Genomic DNA, 24,394 nt, shown 5'->3' with positions numbered 1-24,394 from the left:
TTAAGCTTCTAGGGCAATTTACACACCTCCATTCAGAGATAAAGTTATGAAATTTTAAGAAATAACTCTTATAACTAATTAGCAACATGTACCATATATATATTTTGCAAAATAGCTTGTAACGTTTTTTTTAAATGATTTCAATACCGTTACATCTGTTCCCAAGGTGATTCATGAGTACCAAAGGTGGCCCACTTTTTAAAATTCATAAAGAATGTTGCTTGTGCTCAAGAAAACATATTTATTCATGCTAATTCATTTTTAATAATTTATTAGAGAAGATGTTAGTCTCAAACTTTTGATTGGTGACATGAATTATGTACAGTAATATCGAATAAATAAATAAATAAATGAAACACTTCCGCAAAAAATGTATCAATAAAGTATATAACATATAAACCCAACATAATAATAACATTTAGTGATTCATGAAAAGTCTGTGAAAATTTTACATTAGAAATCTTTTATTATAAAACGTATTTTAATGTAAAAGAAAGAGTAAATTCCAGAGGCGAGTGTAAACTGTTTCCAAGGTGGCCCACTCGCCTCTGGACTACTTTTTTCAAATGGGCATCGTTCCTTTGACACAAAAAAACATTCTTACAATGTAACTATGTGATCAAAAAGATATTTAAACGAGCTTTCAAAATATGTATAAAATATTAACATCCTTCAGTTTCAAGGACGTACACACACACATTGTGCACCAGAGGGCGACTGGGTACATTGACGTAGTGCCATTTGTTAACTTTGTTAAATACTAATAAGATTTTCGTGAAGTGGGCCACTTTGGGAACTATGGCCACCTTTGGCTCACCTACCTTAGTTAGAAAATAATATTTTGAATATTTGTACAATATTAGAGACCGTACACACGTAACGTTACGTTCTAAACTTTTCAGATTAGCGAACGTACTCATTTCTTTCCGTCCCTCCAATAATACACTCCGATCTTTTCAAAGGTATTAAGATAACTGAGGAACCCGAAACGTAGCCGACCAGTTGGGCATTTATTTCAATATCGTCGGAATGGGCACTGCTACTAAAAACCTGCGGCTGGACAAAAGGTTAAGAATTTATCTTTATGTTGCAAGTGAAAGTAGTTTTTAAAGTTGAATATTAAGCTAGAAATGATGTTTGAGAAATATGAGTAATAAGTATTTACAAAGGGTCCCGGGTTCGAATCCCGGTCGGGCTTGGTTGTTTGTGAATGTCCATTCATCAATTTCATCATTTCATCACTCATCCCCATCTTCGCAAATTAGCCAAGAGGCACAAAACGCGAAGTAAAATAAACTAAATCAATCAATCAATCAATAAGTATTTACAGAATCCCATGTATTCCTTGTGTGGAATCAACTTCAGGTTCAAGATACCGCTAATCAAATGGGAGTTTCGACTTTTCCTACGACCAAGAACCTTGGATTATTAATGAACAAGAATGTTTTTTCAATTGTGTTTTTAAGAAATGGTATATTATGGGGTTTCAATTTCACTTTATTTGAGGCGTATAAAAAATCCCTGCCAGGGATATTTATAATTTTATTTAGCCGGGGATGACATTTTTTGTGAGGTGGGAATACCCGGCTTCCTCCCTCCCCCCGTTAATTCGAACACTGCTCCACGGGATATCGAAGCCCAGACCCCTTGATTACAAGGCTACAACGTTACCACTACGCCATCGATGACCCTACTCATCAAAAACTTGGCGATTAATTACTTTAATAATATTTAGTCATGGAGAGAGTGGTAGAGCAGCCAAAGGCTCAATTTCGCCAAAGAATAAAGAGTTTCTGATTATAAATAAAATAAAATTACACAATTCGATACTATACATGTAATCTTTTCAATTAGGTTATTTTGTTGCGGACTGGCAACTATGCTCACATTACGCGGGATTGAATGGTCGGTGTCGGTAGTATGGCGGTCTCGGGGTGAAGACGCTATAGAAATTGTACAACTTTGTATCTTACCGTTTGGCAGAAATAAATTGTTGTTATTGTTAATTTATGCGTCGTCGTATCTGTTAAAGATCCTAGAAACGGAACTACAGTGGTAGCAGCATCGTGGTTAGCAGAATGGAGGACGTGAGTAAGATAGAATTACTAAACAATGGAAACTATCATGTCTGGGCACTAAAGGTAAGTGCAGTGCTGCGAAGTAAGGGATTGTACAAAGCCGCAATATTGAATGATGAACCAACAGAAGAAAAAGCTGGAATCGTGTGGTAAAAAAAAAATATGAAACTTTTGGTGTCATAGTTGTAACTTTATCGCCCGATCAGGCTGGACTGTTCATGAACGACACATGTGCAAAAACAGTGTGGGATGAACTTAAACGTATTCACACGGGAAACACACAGGACAAAATAATAGATATCGGTGTGGAAATGAAGAATATAAAAATGGGTGAGAAGGAAAGTGTTGACGAATATGTTTTGAGAGCACGAAACATAATGTCAAAAATTGCTGCATTGGGTCACACGAGCACAAAGGTGTGAACTACAATGAAAAATCCTAACAGACATACAAGGCACGGGATAAGAAATATTGAAAAAAGGAAGAAGCTGTGCGAAGATGCTGGACATGTGGAAAAGTAGGACATTTTTCGAGAGAATTTTGGCACAATAAAGAAGGTGGGAAAAGTCATGCTAAGAGACCTTCTACGTCTACCTTTACATCTACATCTCCTAAAACACCGAGGGGAAAAACGAGACAAACAGGATTCACATGCGAAGACAACATTGAAGAACTACATGCAGGAAGATAGAAGAGAAGTGCAGGTATGGTGTATAGATTCTGGATGTACATCTCACATGACAAATAAAGAAGACTGGCTGATAAATAGAAGAGAAGTACAGAGTGAAGTTTAACTTGCGTAGTAAGAAAAATCAATGGTGGCCAAAGTTCAAGGTGACATTAAGGTATCCACAGTCACAAATGATGGCCAATTTCACGATGTGTGTATTTATGATGTATTGTATGTACCTGATTTGCGTTTGATTTTATTATCAGTTAGAGGTTTGGTGAATCATGATAATGAGATGTTGTTTTCCAAAAATAGTGCAAGGGTAATTGACAAAAATTGCATGTTAGTGGCAGAAACAAAGGAAAGGAATCGTATGTACACGTTAGAAACTTACGTAAGATCAGATGTAAGTCATATTAAGGATGCATGTTTAACTTAAAAGTTAAACATGTAATGTACAAAATAAGAAATACATGTGGTACAGAAGATTAGGTCACTTGAATGAAAAATACTTAAATAAAATGAAGGACAGTGATATGGTAAGAGATTTAGATTTTTAGCAAACTTCAGATAAATTAGAATTGTGTAATGCATGTACAAAGAGAAAAATTGTAGAACTTCCCTTTAAACAAAGCAATGATATTTGTGAGAAACCACTGGATTTGATACACATGGATTTATGTGGACCTATAGAAAAAGAGTCATTGGGGGGTGCTAAATACTTACAGTAGAAGGGTGTTTGTATACTTTCTCAAAACAAAAATGAAGCATTTGATTATTTTGTAAAATTTAAATACCAATATGAAAAGGAAGCTAACAATTGCATAAAAAGTGTAAGATCAGACAATGGTACTGAGTTTGTTAACAGTAAATTTCAAGAGTTGTTTAACAAATAAGGTATAGATCACCAGTTAACTGTTCCATACAGTCCACAAAGTAATGGTATTGCTGAGAGAGCAAACAGGTCACTAATAGATATGGGAAGAACAATGTTAATTGAAGCAAGGTTGCCCATGGAATTTTGGGCTGAAGCGGTTGCAACGGCAGCGTACATCAAAATTTGTATCCCTACCAAGGATGGTGACACAAAAACTGCAATGGAAAGATGGACGGGAAGGAAGCCTACAGTAAAACATATGAAAGTGTATGGATGTGTGCATACAGATACATTCCGAAGAAGTGTCGAAGCAAATTTCAACCGAAGGAAGAAAAGGAAATATTTGTTGGGTATTCCAGAAGAAGGAAAGCATACAGACTGTACAACCCCAAAACGAAACAAATACATGAAGCTAGAAGCGCTGTGTTCGATGAAAGAAACTGTGGAGGTTTGCTGATGAATTGTAACTTGGAAGAGCAACTAGAATTCAACAACCTTAAGTATAAACGCGATAAAGACAGGAAAAGTAAGCAGTATGACAACAGCAATGTCCATTTGCATGAATCGAAGGTAGAAGAAAGAGGACCGGCATATTTCTTGACTTAACACCTGAAGATCCACTAGAAGAAATACAAACAGATGAGTTAACCATAGAAAACAGTGGAGCCAAAAGAAGTGGTCGGAAGAAAGGAGAAACAAACGAAGTGTTAAAAACAAGACACAAACAAAATTTGAAAAGAAATGAAGATTAACTTTTCAACTGCTTCGACCTTAGTGCGTCTGACGACACTCCGGCGGTACATTACGTGGGTAATGTAAACAAACAAGAAACCAATAAACAATAGGTAATGATTAATACAATATTTACCTTTTGTGCCAGGGTAAGTGCCATCAGTTGGATTGATTGATTGATTGATTGATTTAGTTTTATTTTACTTCGCGTTTTGTGCCTCTTGGCTAATTTGCGAAGATGGGGATGAGTGATGAAATGATGAAAAATTGATGAATGGACATTCACAAACAACCAAGCCCGACCGGGATTCGAACCCGGGACCCTTGGCGTCGCAGCGCGATGTGCTAACCACTCGGCCACAGGGTCGGGCTCCATCAGTTGGAGCCCAAGAGATTGTATAGGGGTAGAATAGATGTTACAGTTGAAAATTACACACCACAGGGTTAGTTTACTTTATATGATATAATTGCTAGGTAAGAGAACATGCATAAAACACTTACAATTATGCCCCCATACATTCACTCTCTCACGCATACTTCGGCATTTCAAAATACATCATTAATTAATACAAATTTAGTTTCGGGTGACGTTTAAAAACAGTAGCATTGATTACATCTTTTCTCATTTTTACATTCACGTTTCCGTTTCCGGGTATCTTATGTTCAGGTAGGAGCTTAAGCATGGACGAAAACACTACTCCTTTATGCAGGTATATTTGAATGTTATTAGGTTTACCTTTATATTGTTACTTTTTTTAGGTTAAATTGGATCACCGTTATATAATTTCCTCGACACTTTATAGTGTCGGACAATCTGAAGGTTAAGTACTTTGCCTATTGAATGACTGAAAGTTGTACTTTGATTTACATAGTAAAATTATCGCTGGTACGATCTAATCACCGTAATAAGCAATGTCAATGAGTAATTTATACGTAAATATGAGAGTTCATTGGGCGTTTATAGTCACGACGGGGCGAACGAAGCTTCTCCATTTACACACGTCACACTCTTTCACTCGGTTTACCTTGCCGGCTCTGTTTGGTGTGGCGATGTAGATGCCCCTGGCGGCGTGATGAATGAGATGACTTCTACGCGGTAAGTCTTCACACTTCTAGATCTCAGTATCTTCGAGGGAGGTAAGGGGTTGAACGCCCCCACGTGGGCTCTTTCCCGCTCTCTACTCCATCGTGATTGCAAACAATCCGGGTCGAACTAAACACAACACTGATTGGTTAGACACAAGAGGCGAGTACTTGTAAGCGCGGATGGTTCTCAAGAGGTTGTGAAAGATAAACTGTGTTTTTCGCTTCCCCGCTTGTCTATTTATGTGCTATTTCAAATGTTCGTTATGATACCCTCTCCGTCTAAGCCTTGTTAAATCGTACTCAGACCGTGGGATCTGTTGCTGTTAGTTTTGTATTAGCAACTAGTAAAAATATATTATTTGTTTTATGAAAGAAAATACAGAAATCTAAAGTTCAAATCACAAACCTTGAGACCTTCTGTAAGCAAAACCACCTGCATGCAGAAAGCATTGCAAACTCATAGAAGTAAAATAATCCACACGAAAATCCAGCGTTGTTACAGGATTCATTACGTAAGGTAAAACAATGGCAAATTTGTAGTATGGGATACGCTGCCGCAAATGACGTCTCACTTTAAACCCAATGCTCTTCCTTTTTTTACTTATTGCTTCACCTTTATGGTTAACTCCTTGCACCAGTAATCATTTCCCATAAATTTGGCTTCTTTCTTGCATGCGAATTGAATATATTTTACTTGCATTTTTTAGACAAAATGATATAACATGGTAATATATATATCTAAGGATGATATAGATAGGAGTGTATTTGAAATTTGTTTGTAGATTTTATGTAAATTGTATCTTATGTAAATAAAATATATAATGGGCATAATCAGCCATATGCAATGCTGTAAGTCCAATAAATATATTGATGATGATGATCAAAACAAGACAAAAAGTTCGTAAATTTATTGCGGTTGGAAACTTTGACAAGCATCCTAATAACGATTTTTGTTCCGCCAAATATAGTGCACTTCGTAAAATAACTTGGTGACATGGCAAGGCAAGATAAGTGTCAACATTTTGTAGTAATATGCATTGTAACTTTCAATGAGCTTAGAGATTTGTGTACATAATGATATTTTATAACATTGGTTATTTTCTAAAAATAATCATGTGAACAGCAAGGAAGTAGTGCAACTTAGTAATATTGCCTGACTTATCCTTAGAAAAATAACATGCCGAGTTCTATGCGTGCGGGAAAGTCTCAGTGTTCTAGCTTGTAATCAAAACACCAGCAAGGACAGCCTTTGAAAAGGCGTGAGAAACAGATTATACTCAATATTTATGTAACGTTCTGTCAGTGGTATCCTGAGAAACTAGTAAATGAAGTGGTTAAGTTCGTATCCCAGTGCAGTGGTGTGTCAGTGTCTGCAGTTTTAAGGGTTATGAAAGAGAGAATGACCGGGAGAGTAACAATGTATGCGGCTGCATATTCGTCTGATGTTTTGAGAGCGGCTTCTCACATTCAGAGGCTCTTATATAAAATGAATAGGTGCGGTGAAATATGAGTGTAACAGCAGATGATTGCGGTCATGAATCAGCTGACGCTGAGTGATACATCGAATCGGTGAGACCGTTTCTTTACAGAAGGTCTCAGGGTTGGTGATTTACACTATATTTACGAATTGGTATATATTACACTATATCCCATAATACATAATTAGAACAGTAACAGTGATAATGAAATGTCTTTCTTCTTATCAAAGATTTTTATCATTAATACAACTTAATTGTGAATGTTATAAAAATATGACAGTCACAATAACCTCCCCTCCTGGGGTGAAGAAAATATAGACATCATACTTTGGTGGCTTAAAAAGATACAAGATCTAAAATACACACATCGAACAGTTACATAACTTTAAAATATTCAACATTCAAAACAACATTTAATACTATAACAAATCTTTCAAAGAATGACAATCAATTCAAAACTACGTTGTTATCCTTGCGCACCTATTTGTTAACATTCAACAACAACTCGTGTTTCTCGTGTGGAAGGGTTTGATATTTTGTAAATTGTGTCTACACTTTATCTGTTGTCCATCTAAAGACACCAAGTTCACGAAATTGTTCTTCACTCCCTCCACCAAAAATGGCCCCACATATAAGTCATAAAATTTATGGATAGTTTTGTTCAAGGCAGAACTTCTTGCATGATTCCTAACCATAAGCAAATCACCTTGAACAATTGTAGGGGTTTCTGCGTTTGAATGAATCTTCTTTCTAGATTTTGAACGTTTAGTTGTTTTAATTAACTGAATATATTTAGCTGTCCAAGACAATTCGTTCATCTCTTCTGGCCAGTCAATAACAGAAGTTATTTTATCCCGAATTTCCTCGTGTAGAAAAATTTCAGCCGGAATGAAACCAACAACCTTGTTATATGAGTAATTTAGTAATTTTATAACATTTGTTAAAACTTTGGACCAAGATCTGTGGTTGGTTTTACAAAAGAGTATAAGCAAACGAATGATCTCTTTATTATATCTCTCAATTGGATTCGCATGAGGCGAATATGGTGAAGTGAGAATATGCTTTACACCAATTGACTTCAAAAATGTTTCCCATTCACCGGATTTAAATTGTGATCCATTATCCGTTAACATAACTGTACACATAGGATAATGATGGAAATAACCTAAGTTAATTCTGTTGATAATTTCTCGAGTTGTTGCCTTCCTGAGAGGATAAGCCATAACATATTTGCTGGTTAATTCTACAATAGTCAGAATATGTTGATATCCTTGAGATAATGGCAATGGACCAATCAAGTCAAAAGATAAGAACTGTGGTAATTTGTAAGAAATCACGTGAAGCTCCTCTTTGGTAATATGTTGTGTTTTTTGTTTCGTCCTTGCACATTCCACACAATCACTTAAATATGACTTGGCACTTCCTCTCATCTTAGTCCAGAAATAGAATTTAGAACACTTCTTATAAAGCTTAGAAAGCCCATAATGGCCAGCCAAATCATGTTGTTCATACAAAACTTTCTTGACAGCTGCTTCAGGTACAAAAACTCTCCAGTGATTCGAGTTGATAGATCTATAAAACAATATATTTTTATGTAGTTTAAATATTCCCTTAATTTCGAAATGGTCATCACCCTTGCCTAACATAGAAATTATACGTTGACATAATTCATCGTTTTGTTGTACTTTCATCCAATACAAAAAGTATTCTTCTTCAAGTAAACCAATATCTGTGCAGTTTACATGTAAAGTGGAAGGAAACAAATTGTTTTGTGACTTAATTGGATATGTACATAACGCGTCCGCGGCCGTATTTGCAGAACCACTAACATGCTGAATTGTATAATCATAATTTTGCAATTTCAAAGCCCATCTACTAAACCTTGGATTTAACGAACTTGCTGAATTTAACCAAGAAAGTGATTGATGGTCAAAGTGTATTACAAATGGTCTGCCCAATAGATATATTGAAAATTTTTCCACGGAAAAAAGGATGGCAAGACATTCTATTTCATGTACAGAATATGTTAATTCTGAACCTCGTAAAACTCTGCTCGCATACTGGATAATCAAAGTTTCACCATCGTCAGAATATTGCCATAAGACTCCACCGATTCCTATTTTACTGCCATCAGTATTTACATGGAAAATGTTGTTCAAGTTAGGTTGAGCTAACATCTCCGGAGACAAAGCCAATTCCTTCAGACGTTTAAATGCCTGGAGATCTGCTTCATTCCATTCCCATTTCTTATTCGTTCTAAGTAAATTGTATAAAGAAGCCACAATCATTGCAAACTTATCCACAAATTTTCTCCTCCAATTTACCATTCCTAAAAATTTTCTTAACGCTTTTCTATTTGTTGGAGTAGGATATTCAGTTATTGCTAGATTTCTTTCTGGATCTACAGCGATGGTTTCACCTCATACTATGTGACCAAGAAACTTCACTTCAGTTTTACAAAATGTGCACTTCGATAATTTGATGGACATATTTACTTCTTTCAAAGTTTTCAACTCGTAGTCCAAATGTTTTAAATGACTTTCCAGTGATGATGAAAATATGAGAATATCATCCACATACACTATATGAAATGAACTAGTATCATTGCCAAACACCTTATGCATTCTGTCGACAAAAACACTAACAGCACTTTTAATACCAAAAGGCAAAAAATGAAATTCCATTAAAATTCCACGATATGAGAAAGATGTGAACTTATAAGATCTAGGTGTCAGTGGTATTTGAAAATATCCACAAGTTAGGTCAATCGTTGAAAAAAATTTTGCGCCTCTCAACCTAGGCAAAAGTTCAGATATAGGTTCAACCTGTGTCATGGGTGAAATTACATGTTCATTCAGCTCTTCCTAAAATCAACAACAGGACGCCACAATCCACCTGCCTTTGGAACTATGTGGAGAGGGTTCCGGTATGGAGAAGTACTTTCTTGAATTACTCCCCACGTTTTCCATTTCTTTAATTCTTTCTCCATATCATCTCGCCTAGCGAATGGAATAGGGTACGTAGATGCCACTATAGGTTCATTCGTATCTAGCTATATGTCATAAGATTCCACCTTGGCTGCCTTTGGTTTGTCCGAAAACACATCTTGATACTTCAGTAATAAATTAAATAAATTATCAGCAACTCCAGCTTCACAATATTCGTTGCCATAAACTTTCTTATGGATATCTTCTTCAGAAGCCAGATAAACAGAATCATTAACATGAGAAGATTCAAATGTCAAAGTTTTACAAGATTCAATTACGGAATTTTGCGAGCAAGTATTATTTGTGGAACTCGGAACAAAAGGAGCTGATACTTCCTTACCACTTGAATGAATTAGTTCAACAGTAGACATACGATAATTAATTATAGCCTTGTACTGCCACAAAAATGGTGCTCCCAAGATCAAATTGGCATGTAATTGTTTAACTACATATAAACCCACGTGGTAAAATTCATCTTCCAACTGCATAATGACATATTTAAAACCTACAACTTTTATACGTTGCTCACCAGCGAAACAAGCCAACTGGATTCCTTCTATTGGTTCCAGCTTTATACCTGACAATAAAGACCTTAGAATGATCCAAACCTTGTAATCCAACAAATTACATTGACTACCAGTGTCAATTAAACAATTAAGAAACAAGTCACAAATTCTTCCCTGTATTTCTGGTGCTTCAAGTAAAGGTGTAGGAGTTCCTTTATCTGTAACAGTCCACTCAGGCTCTGAATCAAACCACTCCAGTAAAAATGCAACAGGTAAAACATCATCTTTATCAACGCCTAAATATTTAACTCTATTAAAGTCACCGAGACAAGACTTAACATGCAAAAGGTAAGGATCATAATTACAAGTAAGCTCCATGTGGTCATCCTTTGGCAGGGCGAATTGGAGCGCATTTCCCCGCCTTAGTTGTTTAATGTTCTCGGAGGGCTCCCACTAGTATTCAGAATTACTCTTATTATCTCAGCTTGTTTAGGCTTTTCTACAAGATTAATATACCTTCAATGCGTACGCTTCTAATGATAAACCAGAAGATGTGTTGTATTTACGAGAACGCAAAACTGCCAGTTGACTTTCTAACAAATCATTCGAAGCAAATTGTTCAAGAAACTTGCACACAAAATCATCATATGATGAGAAATTCCGTCTTTCACTATTGAACCAATAAGCTGCAGTATTGTAGAAACATTTGTGAATAACTTGCAGGCGATATTGTGAAGATACACCAATCAAATTTAACATTGTTGTCAGCTGGTCTATAAACTCCATAGCTGATTGTTTCGAGACGTCACCTCCAAAACGTGGTAACTGGTGTAGCTCATTTACACGAATAACTTTATCCGGGCATTCTCCAAATGGGTTTCTTGCAGAAATATTTGTATTACAGTCTGCACGCGCAGGTTTACAAAACTGGTTTGATTCAAAATTTTGAGCCTGAGAATTCTTAGAAGCAATGTTAATTGGATCATTCAAAATGTCATTTCTGGGAATGTAATTTTGATTACAAAACATCGGACTCATTGAAGTTGTAGCATTTGTATTACCAGCCACAGTATATAATGGCTTCTCACATGAAGGTGTATGCTGAAAACACATTTGTGAAATTGGATTATTTGAATAAGCTTTCGTTGTACAACACTGAGTTTCATTATGAAAACTGGCATTCAGAGGACTTCCATAACCATAATGTTTAGTAGAACAAGGTTCATTGTAATGCACTCTATATGTATTCTCCGAAAGTGCGAAGTTCCTATTGGCCAACGGATGTGTAGTGAAATGAGCAGGTGATTCGTCACGTGATGGAGGATCCCACAAATAAGTTGTATTGGAAAGCCTATAGGTAAAATCAGTTCCTAAAGAAGTAGCGTTCTGACCTGATTTACGTTTAGTAATTACAGGTACATCAATATCAGATGAATCATAACCGGAAGAACCAACACCACGTTTGTCACTTCGAGCACTAGCCCGAAATTTAACATTTCGTGATCTTCGATTTGAATTTGCATTATTTGTTTGACAAGCCACATGCTCAGTTTGTTTACTATTTCCATCCTCTTCGCTCAGTTCTCGTCTTCCATTCAAAGTTTCGTTAGCAACACTGTTGCTGATGGCATTGCCTTGCTCCAAAGAAATAACCCTATCTCTAAGGTCATTTACCAAGGTTTCAGAGCTACATGTAGCAGTCTGAACTACCTTCATTCTATCTAATTCCGCATTTAATGTTTCAAACCTAACCTCATGTTGAGTAAATTTCTCCATAATTTCCTCATTGCAAACTTCCAACCTTGCCAACTTTCCATCATGACTCTTCATTTGTTCTTGAATAACTGAAACTTCGACATGCATTGTACTAATACCTTCATCCAATTTACACCTCAACTCACTGCTAACATTTTGACAAGTTTGGGCAACATCTTGTAACGAATGTTCAATATGATCAAGCCGGCCGTTAAACCTAACTTTATGCTGCTGTAATTCATTTCGAATGGCTTGAAACTTCTCTTCCAGATTTTCATTATTTTGTTGCAATTCCCTTTGTAACATTTCATTATTTTGTTGCAATTCCCTTTGTAACATTTCATTATTTTGTTGCATATCCTTTTGCAACAATTCATTATTTTGTTGCAATACACGCGAACTTTTCTTGAAGATTTTCATTATTTTGTTGCAATTCCCTTTGTAACATTTCATTATTTTGTTGCAATTCCCTTTGTAACATTTCATTATTTTGTTGCATATCCTTTTGCAACTCCCTTTGCAACATTTCATTATTTTGTTGCATATCCTTTTGCAACTCCTTTTGCAACATTTCATTATTTTGTTGCATATCCTTTTGCAACTCCTTTTGCAACATTTCATTATTTTGTTGCAATTCACAGCGAATGTTCTGTTGCAACTTTTCTTGAAGATTTTCATTATTTTGCTGCAAACTTTGGGTAACCGTAACTTGAAATGCAGCAATAATCTTGTCCAAGTTTGGATTCACTGTACTTGTATAAGATTTTAACAAAAAGGATCAAAATCTGGTTTACAAGATTTACAAATATAGCTTTCATTAGAAGAGCTAAATATTACCCAGTGCATTACAGTCAAACCTCTGCACTCCAAATGTTCCCATTTATTGCAGCTATTGCACTTCACAAGACGAGAATCTGCTTCAATGTTACTGCAACAAATAATATTCTTCATTGGGTCAGCATTTTCTTCAATAGTTTCATTTTCCTTGAAACTATCGACGACATCGGATCTTAAGAAAATTCCAGTTCTTAAGTTGTAAGAATGTTGCTTACGATCCATTATTTAAAGTAATCAAAAGATAACTTCCATGCTATATATTCACGAATCCTGGCTGAAGGTCGCCATAATTGTTGCTGTTAGTTTTGTATTAGCAACTAGTAAAAATATATTATTTGTTTTATAAAAGAAAATACAGAAATCTACTTACGAATTGGTATATATTACACTATATCTCATAATACATAATTAGAACAGTAACAGTGATAATGAAATGTCTTACTTCTTATCAAAGATTTTTATCATTAATACAACTTAATTGTGAATGTTATAAAAGTATGACAGTCACAGATCTTACCCTTCTATTTTTGCCCGTGTAATTTGAGTTCCTTGACCTATCTCCCGCGACTCCTCGAAAGGATCTTGCCGATCAGGTTCTGATACTGGGCTGTCTTAAATTTCAATCAAATCCGTTCATTGGCTTCAAAGCTGTATATATATTTTCTTTTTTCTTCTTTTTTTTTACACGAGGATCGGCCTCCTCGCTCGGGAAACCGGCTTGTCATCTGTATTCCACAATGCAAATCTCGGCGAACAGCCACAGTCCAATTCTTTTTATTACTTGTTACGGTGATTAATCTATTTACCTGATAGTTGGCAAGATTTAATCGTTATAACTTAAAAGTCTGGGTGTGAAGAGATCTGAGAGGATAAAAGCAAGAGAACAAACAAAGTTTGCACAAGATATCGTACCACAAACTTTCGGTAAAGCTGCGAGTTCACCATACAATGAAAATTGGAAGATAGCAATGAACGAAGAGATGTAAGCCTTAGAATCGCATAATGTTTGAACACTAGTTCCCAGAGGGGAGAACATGAAGGTCATAAGAAGCAAATGGGTATTTAGTACAAAGGAGAACATGGATGGGACAATATACAAAAGAAAAGCAAGATTGGCGGCAGTTGGTTGCGAACAGAGAGAAGGGCTTGATTACACTGTGTAACAAATTTACAACTTTTTTCTCTTTCCGAAATGAAGGCAACTGTTTCCGATAGAACTTGTCATGCTGATTACAGTGGTGTAAGTGAAATTCCTGTATCAGCCTCAGATTTCGAGAAGTAATAGTTGAAAATTTTATTATGTAATGTAAATGCTATGCTATTTGGAGCACTGCAAGACATGGGATGTAACGAAGAATGAAACTAAAAGTAATTCGTTTTTTTAAATTACACAGTACAAGAAGCAAAGATTACATGACGACAATGCTATTGATCTGCATAAATACCAGTACCGGTACCGAAATATATACCCTGCCCGACCCCTGTCCCACATTCCTATCTGCCCCCCTTATCCCACCCTGAGCCAAAGGTACCTACGTAAACGCCAAAATGAAATTAACATCAATTCATGAACTACAAATATATATTATGAACAAAATATGTTATGTATTACACCAATAGGTATCAGAAGTAACAATACAGATCAAATTAAGTAATGTACATACATCCAAGGATGGAAAGGATGATACATAAAGTAACATGTATAAAGGTGTTCAAGGTAGTCTTATCGGCGCTCCCGTTTGTACTGAGCACCCTCGTTTTCTCGTTTCAAGCTCCAACAATAGTCAGCTAACATAGTAATCCCACACTTTCCCTTGTACCTTTCTTCCAAGACACGAATGGTCTGATGAAATCATTCACCATGTTCATCTGATACTACACCTAAGTTTTCTGGGAAGAAGTCTAAGTGACTGTGTAGATAATGAAGCTTTAGGGACATGTGACAACCCATTGCTTGAAAGCTCAGTAGCAGTTCTTCTACAAGTTCGGCATAATGATCAGATTTTCGGTTTCCAAGGAAATTTGTTATCACATTCTTCAGTGCAACCCACGCTCTTTTCTCGTGTTCATGCAGGATCTCGTCGAATGTTGAATGTTTAATGAGTTCTCTAATCTGTGGTCCGACAAAGATTCCTTCCTTTAACTTTGCATCTGTGATATGTGGAAATATTGTCTTTAGGTACTGGAAACCACCACCCTCTTTATCTAGTGCCTTCACAAACACCTTCATAAATCCTAATTTTATGTGTAATGGTGGTAAGTACACATTTTTTGGATCAACAAGAGGCGTGTAACTAACACTTTTCTGTCCAGGAACCATCGACTTTCTTGTGGGCCAGTGTTTCTCACGATAGTGTTTCTCTTTCGCCCTGCTATCCCATTCACACAGAAAACAACAGTGTTTTGTATATCCTGACTGCATTCCCAAAAGCAGACCAAGAACCTTAAAATCAGCACAAATGTGCCAAGGATGATCCGCATACTTCATTCTGTCAAGCAAGAGCTTCATATTTTGGTATGATTCTTTCATACCTACAGCATAGGCGACTGGAATAGCAGGGTGACTATTGCCATTGTGTAATAACACAGCTTTAAGACTGAATTTCGAAGAATCAATAAATAAACGCCATTGATTCATGTCATACTCAATGTTTAATGCATACATAAGTCCACACACATCTGTACAGTACAACAAACCTTCCAGACAGCTGAAAAAATTCACTAGATCACTTCCACGACATCGATACATTGTTACTTTCGTGTCCTTTCCCAAAAGGTTCCAACCTTGTAGTCTGGAAGCTAATAGTTCAGCCTGTGATTTGGACAATTGCAGATCTCTCACGAGATCATTTAGTTCTGCTTGGCATATTATATGCGGTTCCTTTGCGTTCCCCACATACACAGGATCTTCACTTCCTTCACTTTCGGATTCACGTTCAGTATCACAGTCACTCAACGTCCAAGCATTTGGTGGCACAGGAACAGGTAACTCATTACAGTGTGGAACAGGCCTAATAGCAGAAGGTACACATGGATAGTTAATTGACTTGTTTGTTTTTGCGGTTATTCCACGAATGTTTGTTAAACAAAAATAACAGTTTGTGGTGTGGTCTTGTGGCTCACGCCACACCATTGGCACGGCAAATGGCATTGCCTTGTGTGTTCCGTTCAACCATCCCCGAAGGTTCACAGCACAGGATTTACAACACACGTGCGGAGCCCATTTTTTATCCTGGTCTCCGACTTTGCAGGAAAAGTAAATTCATAAGCCTTTTTCACAGCAGGTGTCAGGTGAGTAACATTGGACTTAACAGTCAATCTTCCACATATGTAACAGAACTTGTTTGGGTTATTTACACAACTTCTTGGCATGATTTACAGTAAAGAAACATCAAACACATATAATGTCAGAACCGGAGATACTTGTTACATGTATATCTAACAGTCACACTTAGCAACAAACTGAAATCTTTGTGCTGCAAGTCCAGCTTTCAGTACCTTTTGAGTAGTACATTAACACTGTGTGAACTCATACAAGAGTTCTCAGAACAGACAAACATCCAGAACAACAATGAATAACAACACACAAACACACTCTCAATAATGTACCACCGGCTTCTGATACGGATTTTCACGCAGTGTTGCAACTCCACAAGGGGAAGTGTTGCCACCTTGAAAGAGGGAAATTTCGTATTTTAAAAATCCCTTTTTTCCATTTGCGGGAAAATGGAGGCTGATACAAACAAATGCAGTAGTGCTCCTACATCAGGGTACCAAGGGGTATTATGGTCACTACATACCATCCAGGAAAGAAAACCTTTGTTACACAGTGATTAGAGTTCGTTTTCACCCGTAATAAGAATGGAATCAGTACGTGTATTGTTAACTGTTGGAGCACATTACAAAATGAAAGTAAAACTCTATGATGTAAGAACTGCATATTTATATGGTAATTTAAGAGAAGTAGTATACATGGAACAACCAGAAGGGTTCATGGAAGATAGGTATAAAAAAAAGTGTGTAAATTACAAAGAAGTTTGTATGGGTTACCACAATCAGGTCTATGTTGGAATGAGAAACTGAATGAAGTTCTCACCAAAATAGGTTTCAAAAGACTGGAAAGTGATCCATGGATCTATAAACTGAAAGGACAAGAACTTTTGTACATAGGAGTATATGTTAATGATTTTTTTGTATTAGGTCCAAATAATGTAAGCATAGATAAGATAATGAAAATACTTAAGAAATATTTTGTAATTCAAGAGAATAATAGCTTAAGTTCATTTTTGGGTATGGACATAATTGTAACTGAAGAAGGTTATCAGTTGTCACAAAACAGTTATATTTCAAAAATATTAAAGAAGCATGAACTTCGTGATTGTAATCCAGTGAGAACACCAGGAGATTTGAACCAAGATTTACATCATTTTGAAGAGTCAAAACCAGTTGATAAAACAAAGTACTTACAAATGTTAGGTTCACTTATGTATTTATCTGTAGGGTCAAGACCAGATATAGCTTTTTGTGTGAGTCATTTGTCAAGGCATAATGAAGATCCAAGAGAAATACATCTAACAGCATTAAAAAGAGTATATAGATATTTGAAAGGAAGGTGCAATTATACATTACATTTTTCAAGTGAAAGTGGTAAGCTTGAATTATGCACGGATGCAAGCTGGAGTACAGCAGTAGAAGCGAAATCTCCTACTAGCTATCTTGTCAAGGTTGTCAAACTCAGTCATCAGCTGGAAAAGCAAATTACAGAATTTGGTTGCTTTGTCTACTTGTGAGGCAGAATTGGTTGCATTATGTGAAGGTTTGTGTGATATAAAATGGGTCATAAGTTTAATATCAGAATTAGATGTTGGAAATTTTGTAAATAGACCAGTGATTGTTAAAACTGATAGTAAATCAGCAATTGATTTGATCACAAGTAACACTGTAAAGGCAAGAACAAAACATATAAATAGAAAAAAATATTTTTTTAAAGATGGATGTAGCAAATGGAAATGTGTATCTTCAACATGTAAATTCAGAAAATCTAGAAGCTCACATACTAACTAAAATTATGACTAAATCAAAAATGAAGAAAATATGTAAGGGGATATTCATGTAAGATAATTTAGTATTAGCTAATGTATGTGTAAAAGAAGAAATACTGTTGTTAGCGCGTAATGTTCGCAAAGGGGAGGAATGTTGCGGACTGGCAACTATGCTCAAATTAGGCGGGATTGAATAGTCGGTGTCGGTAGTATGGCGGTCTCGGGGTGAAGACGCTATAGAAATTGTACAACTTTGTAATAAATTGTTATTGTTAATTTATGCGTCGTCGTATCTCTTAAAGATCCTAGATACGGAACTACATATTTTTCATCTGTTTTTTGTTCTACATATGTCCCTAACGATTATATTTGCAAAGAGCTCTAGGATCACGTTCCTCTGTGATCGAGCGCCAACTTTTTCGCATTAATATGATACAACAGGAAAACTTAATATTGCGTTGTTTAAATCTATATTTATTAACACAACATGATAAACGTTTATGAACAGAAAAGTAATATGCATTACCTGAATTCAATTTTTGTGTTAGTTTTCTCTTTGATGTAATTTTGATTAATTAACATTGTTCATAACAGGTTGTATTTGGAGAATGATTTGAACAAGTTATCAATAAATACGTTTTTATTATTGCCTATACGGGCTATTTAAAGTGTTAATCACTTCGTTCTGGCCTATTTAAAAACCTTTCTCCAATGCTTTAAAAAAAATATCATTCCTAATATATTTACAGCAAGGACTTGCATAAGTTAACTTTTTTCCCAGTGCTGATACACATGATTGCAATAAACCTTGAATGTCTTCTATGTTTCACAACAGAAAATATGTATTTCTTTGTTCTACAGCAACTACATATATTGAATGCTCTCATGGCTCTGTGCAAGGACAAAGATGAAATAACTCTTGCAATGTACGAAGGTAAGTGTATACAAGAACGGTAGTTAAGGAAGGACATAATGATATTTTTGAAGGAACATTCGGAGAAATATAATGTCATTAGTTACAATCTGAAATCTTTGAAGATATTAGTACCCTCTTCTTTGGTTCTAGTGATCCTTGATTCGCATCATTGGGGAACTACAAAATTTCTCTGTTGACCCAACATCATAAGAACAAATGAGGAGCTACTTGAAATAATGAGCTTGCTCCGGTTTAAAAAGCCCAATAACAGTAGGGACAGCGCACTAAACACTAGCTTTTGCCCCTCAAAGGAATGTGGCGCCATGAAGTTTAGTGTAGGTAAAATGGATGCAAAGTTGCAGAGAGATCTGCTTGAATACATGGCGATGATTTGTTTACTTGGATCACAAATCGATGATTCTCTGCGCGAAATCCGGAAGTCCCATTTAGTCCAATCGTAAGTTGTTTTTTTCTTTGAACATGTCAAAAATGTTTGGGGGAATCTTAAAACTCGGTTCGAAGGGTTTTATTCTGGATGAGAACGCAAAGAAAGCTATGGTGTTTTTGGCATGCTACTGGTTTGGAATTGTTATTTGTATTCGCTTTGAAATTTTGAAATAACATGAAAATAGATGTTAGGAGAACAGTTACTTAGAATTTAATATTGCATCTATGATCAGCGGCGGCGCTAGGATTAACCATCTTGGAGTGCTTAGGAGGTGCGGAATGAAATTTAAGTGCTTCGATGTTGAAAATAATGGAAAAAAGAAACATTCATGCATGCTTTTAGTAGACTTGTATGAAATATGCCAATGACAATGATTCATTTTATCTTGCTTACTTTAACTGGAACATATACAAATAAGTAAATGTGACTTCCTTGCAGATTAGTACCAGTAGCTTGTCTGTAGTACACAGTAATAGTGGTCTCTCTTGAATACTTAATATTATATGCTCATGATGCAATGGTTTTCGTCATTACCTAAATGGTATTTCAACACAGAAAAGGTATTTGGTAAATGTAAACAACAAACATAGTTTACTAAAGTTGGTAATTTTGAAGAAATTTTTGGTAACTACACGCACATGTGCTCGATTACTAAAGTCAATTAGTACGGATGAACAATCATTTGTTTGTCGCTTGTTTCAACAGTGTTTGGATGCCAAAAACTATCTTTGGTCATTCCAAACTTTTTCCTTTGTGAAGAGTTAACAGTCTTAAAAAGGGGTGCTGATAGGAAGTGCGCAAGTACCTCCTCGCACCCTCCTGGCGCCTCGCCTGTCTATCATATAGTATTTACCCAATTCACTACAAAATATTTGCAACAAAACATAACATTTGTAAACAACATAGCTTTGGTAGCGTTTTCATTTCAGAAAAATCATGTGAAATATTTTATGTACTTCTTTTATGCTGGTCGGGTGTCAGAATAGTCATCCATTCCGCCTAGTTGTCTAACAAACGTGTTGTATCCGCTGAGATGCCGCTTGAGGTGTTCAGCAGATCTTGTTGAGTTGGTTTCTTCTTCCTTCGTGCCATCTGGCGCTGTCCCGTTGCACTTGTACATTCTTCTCACCTTCTCCAAGTCATTCTCCGTGAGTTTGTCCCTTTGTCCTAAGGCTTCACGGGAGTTTCTCTGTGAAGGAAAATATCACTCACTTTCACTATCCGCTGGAATAGGAGAACGGAAACAAGTCTCTCGCAAGTAGTGATGCGGGACGGCTACACAATGAACACATGAGAGGGAACTGGATTCCGTGGAGGGGGAAATCGACGGCAGTTACCAGCCTTCCCAGCAGCGTGTACTGCTTCGCTCTGCCCACTCAATTTCCCCCTTCTCTGCCTTACTCTGTCTCCGGAATAGGCCTCCCCAATGGCGCAGTGGTAGCGTCGTCGCCTTGTAATCAAGGGGTCCCGGGTTCGACACCCGGTGAAGGCACACAGTGGTTCAGATCCCACTTTAAACTGTAGGTACATTCCAGATTAGCCTTACTGTGCATAAAGTGGACATAAATAAATCAATCAATCTATCCCTGTAAACTAGTCTAGTTCACTGTACTTTTTTACACTAAAAGTAGTTCAGGTGTATCCCCGTGTCAAACTGGTGCATAGATTTGATTTGATTTGATTTAGTTTATTTTACTTCGCGTTTTGTGCCTCTTGGCTAATTTGCGAAGATGGGGATGAAATTGATGAATGGACATTCACAAACAACCAAGCCCGACCGGTATTCGAAGCCGGGACCCTTGGCGTCTCAGCGCGATGTGCTAACCACTCGGCCACAGATGGTGCATAGAAATGGCGTTCAACCAAGCAGACGAATATCGGTGTTCAAGTTCAGAAGATTCAACAAATGCCTGTCAGCTGCTTTAAACGTTCATTTGATTAATTAGCACGCACCACGTGACCATACACCACAAATTACACCGCTCTAGAACGTAGTAATAATTTTTTTAATTTTAATTTCAAATTTTGGGTGCGTCAGCACTAAGGCTATTTTGCACCCGTCACATTATACAGGGTCCAGCCCCTTATCGTTACAAATAACAACTCTATCGTTGCAGAACTAAAATCATAAAATATTAAAATGTTCTGACTTTCGTTAAAAGCTGAGGATGTAAAGGGGCACTCAGCACACATAAGGACAAAAAAACAGGACAATACAAACAAAATTATACTGGCCAAGGGGCCAGTCGCCAGAGCCTCGTTAGTCTTCAGTCCAGTGTGTACTAACGTGGAAGTGAGGTTGACATTTGGGTGTACTACGTGGAAGTTCACCCCTTACACCCCCTAGAACGTAGTGTAAACGGTGCAGACACCAAATACTTGACACCGAATCAACGAAGTAGACGAGTCGGTGTTGCACCACGTAACCAACTAGACGTGTGAGTGCAGAGAAAGTCAAGAAGTGCAGCGAACTAGACGGGACTTGTGGAGCAAGGCCGCGCATAACGGCAAATAAGGGGTGGGGGACCGAGCGGGCAGAGCGAAGAAGTGCACACTGCTGGGAAGGCTGGTGCAACACTTGTGGTGCTTACGGAGGGCGCCCTACGTGCTGGCAAACGAAGTGGGAAGCAACCAATCCAGCGCAATGACAAACATAGCAGCCTGTAGAACGAGGTTGGCGCAGCACGTTCTTCCGTTTCGTCGTAACTCTCACGTGCCCGTTGTTGTCTGGTTGGTCTACGGTGTATTCCCCGCTCCTCACTTCCCTTACCAGCATGTAGACCGCCAGCCGTAAGAACAGACAAGAGCTATAACTGCAGTCGCTTGCTCCCACGTAATCCCATTCCCTCTCACGTGTTCATTGGTGGAGCCGTTTCGCGTCACTACTTTCGTAGAGACTCCTTTTCGTTTGCTTTCTCCAAAGATAGTTGGGACAGGGTATAAACGCATGGCCTTAAAATAAAGCAAGTGGCAGAAGTTCGCGCTGTTCCTACGTCGGAGCACAACTCCGTGTGTTCGGAGGTTTAAGAGAATGAAAGATCTCGTTGTAGAGTTGGTCTTTGTAATCCACGTGATACAAATTGACAGTATTTGCTCGGAAGGTTAGAGATGACAAGGGCTCGGAAGTTGAGGAAAAATTCTATTTTTACCTACTGTCCGAAGACGAGGCCGAACATAATATATGTTAATTTTGGGTCATTTTAGGCCAGAAAAAGGTGGGTTTTATTTGTCCTTTTTTGCCTTTTTCTGCGATTTTTGGCTTATTGGTCCTTTTTAAGCCTTTTTTAGGTCTTAACGGCTTTTTGTTTGCAACTTCACCCTCTTTTGACTACGTTTTTACTGCCTATTCTCAATTCGAATCATCATCAGTTCATCACTTTTTAAACATCCTTTCTGCAGTAAAGAAATAAAAAAAAGAAAGAAAGAAATTTATTTGAACCATCCCTGAAACGAGACCGTGTGTTCCATACCACCAGAATTTTGTATTTTTTTGTTCATTAAATATGTAATTAAAAATTAGTAATTGATTTGGATCACATTTATACGTCCTTTTTTTCCGTTTTTAGGTTCTTCTTTGATATTTTTAGTCCTTTTATAGGTCTATTTTTGGCAATTTGTAGGTCTTCAATTTCCGAGCCCTAGTGATGAGACAAAAGTGCCCCAGATAGAGGTCGGTCTGACGCTCGAACTAGGCAACGCAGCCCGGTTGCGTTGGAACCAGTGCGCGGGAACCAGTAACTTTTGTCCCGCTCTCGCTTTACTTTTCCCACATGTGGCACCAGCGTAATTCTGCCCAGCCGCCTATTTTCATGGCCGTGCGTTTAGATGGGCTACGTTCAAACAGTCTATGAGATCATTCCACTACTTAAGTCTCATACGAACAACATAGAGTACTATTAACATTTATGTAAATATAGGGTGTCCACAAATGAAATATACAACTTCGGAGTGTAATAAAAATGGAATGGGAATATGTAGGGAATAGTTTGTCATGAGAAAATAGTTTGAAAGTATGGAAGTTTCTTTGTAGACTGACAACATTGCGCTGGTTCAAGACTCTGGCGAGTGCCAACGTTGGTTGTATTGTTAAGAGATATGGTATCTCCACAGTAAAAAGCAGTGCGTGTGTGTCTTGTGGTTTGCGGAGGCAACATATCAAACTCTAGTGCAGCGAAATTTCAAAAGGTTCGACTACAGGCAGCCGTCGACGCGAGAGAGCATTGGTCAGTAGGTTAAGGTGCTCTTACACCTCGCATATGTGCACAATAGAATGCATGTGGAGGTAGACTGATCATGATATATAAAACTTCGACAATTTGTACGTAATTCAGGAATATAATTTCTTCATTTTTTTCGTGTAGTTTTATTTCAATTACAATCTGAAATTGCATACTTCATTTGTGGACTTACGGTACATTGAGTAATGTCAATATTAAAAATTAGTACACTTTTAGATCTAACGCCATTTTGTTAACTAATTCCAACGATGCTAATTCGTATCAAATTATAATTAGTTATGTTGCCAGAATTTTTGTTTGTGACCGGATATTTTGTTAGCTGTATTATATATTTATTAGTTATGAAACTTTTAAGTTAGTGTTAACTCAAGTTAAGTAGGATTTTATTTCTGAAAAGATCATGAAGATTATTGATTTACAATTTTTTGTCGATAAATAAGTATATATTTGTAGGAAAGGCCCTAACATAGTAGTTAATATCTGAGTTTTTATATTATTGCTTGAAATTTTGGAAAATCATATTTAAATATCAACATGAAGTACTAAATTAAATAAAATATTAAACGGAAATTAATATATGTATTTTGAAGTTTAATACGATACAAGTGATTACTATAACTCGCAGAATATATTTTAATCGCAAAGTTTTTTGGTTACTCCTCCCTTCCGTTGTGCTGGAGTGGCACCAGTGGCGATTTCTATGAGAGTGTAAGTGGTGTGTCAACGCCCAAAATTATTACTACT

General features: G+C 36.9%; 1 protein-coding gene across 1 annotated transcript in view; it reads right to left on the bottom strand.

Annotated features, from left to right (window-relative positions):
* LOC145989860 (low choriolytic enzyme-like) overlaps positions 1–24,394 on the bottom strand; it is an 88,745-nt gene that overhangs the window by 6,522 nt on the left and 57,829 nt on the right. The window contains exon 5 of the mRNA XM_083125320.1: positions 20,369–20,601. Coding sequence (XP_082981446.1) covers positions 20,374–20,601 — 228 coding nt within the window. The 3' untranslated portion in view covers positions 20,369–20,373. The remainder of the gene's footprint in view (positions 1–20,368; positions 20,602–24,394) is intronic.

Source organism: Lepisma saccharinum, chromosome 7 (assembly GCF_977018435.1).
Source record: "Lepisma saccharinum chromosome 7, izLepSacc3.1, whole genome shotgun sequence".
NCBI classification, from domain to species: domain Eukaryota; kingdom Metazoa; phylum Arthropoda; class Insecta; order Zygentoma; family Lepismatidae; genus Lepisma; species Lepisma saccharinum.
The sequence above is the reverse complement of the archived record's forward strand: the minus strand, read 5'-3'. Positions and strand labels throughout refer to the sequence as shown.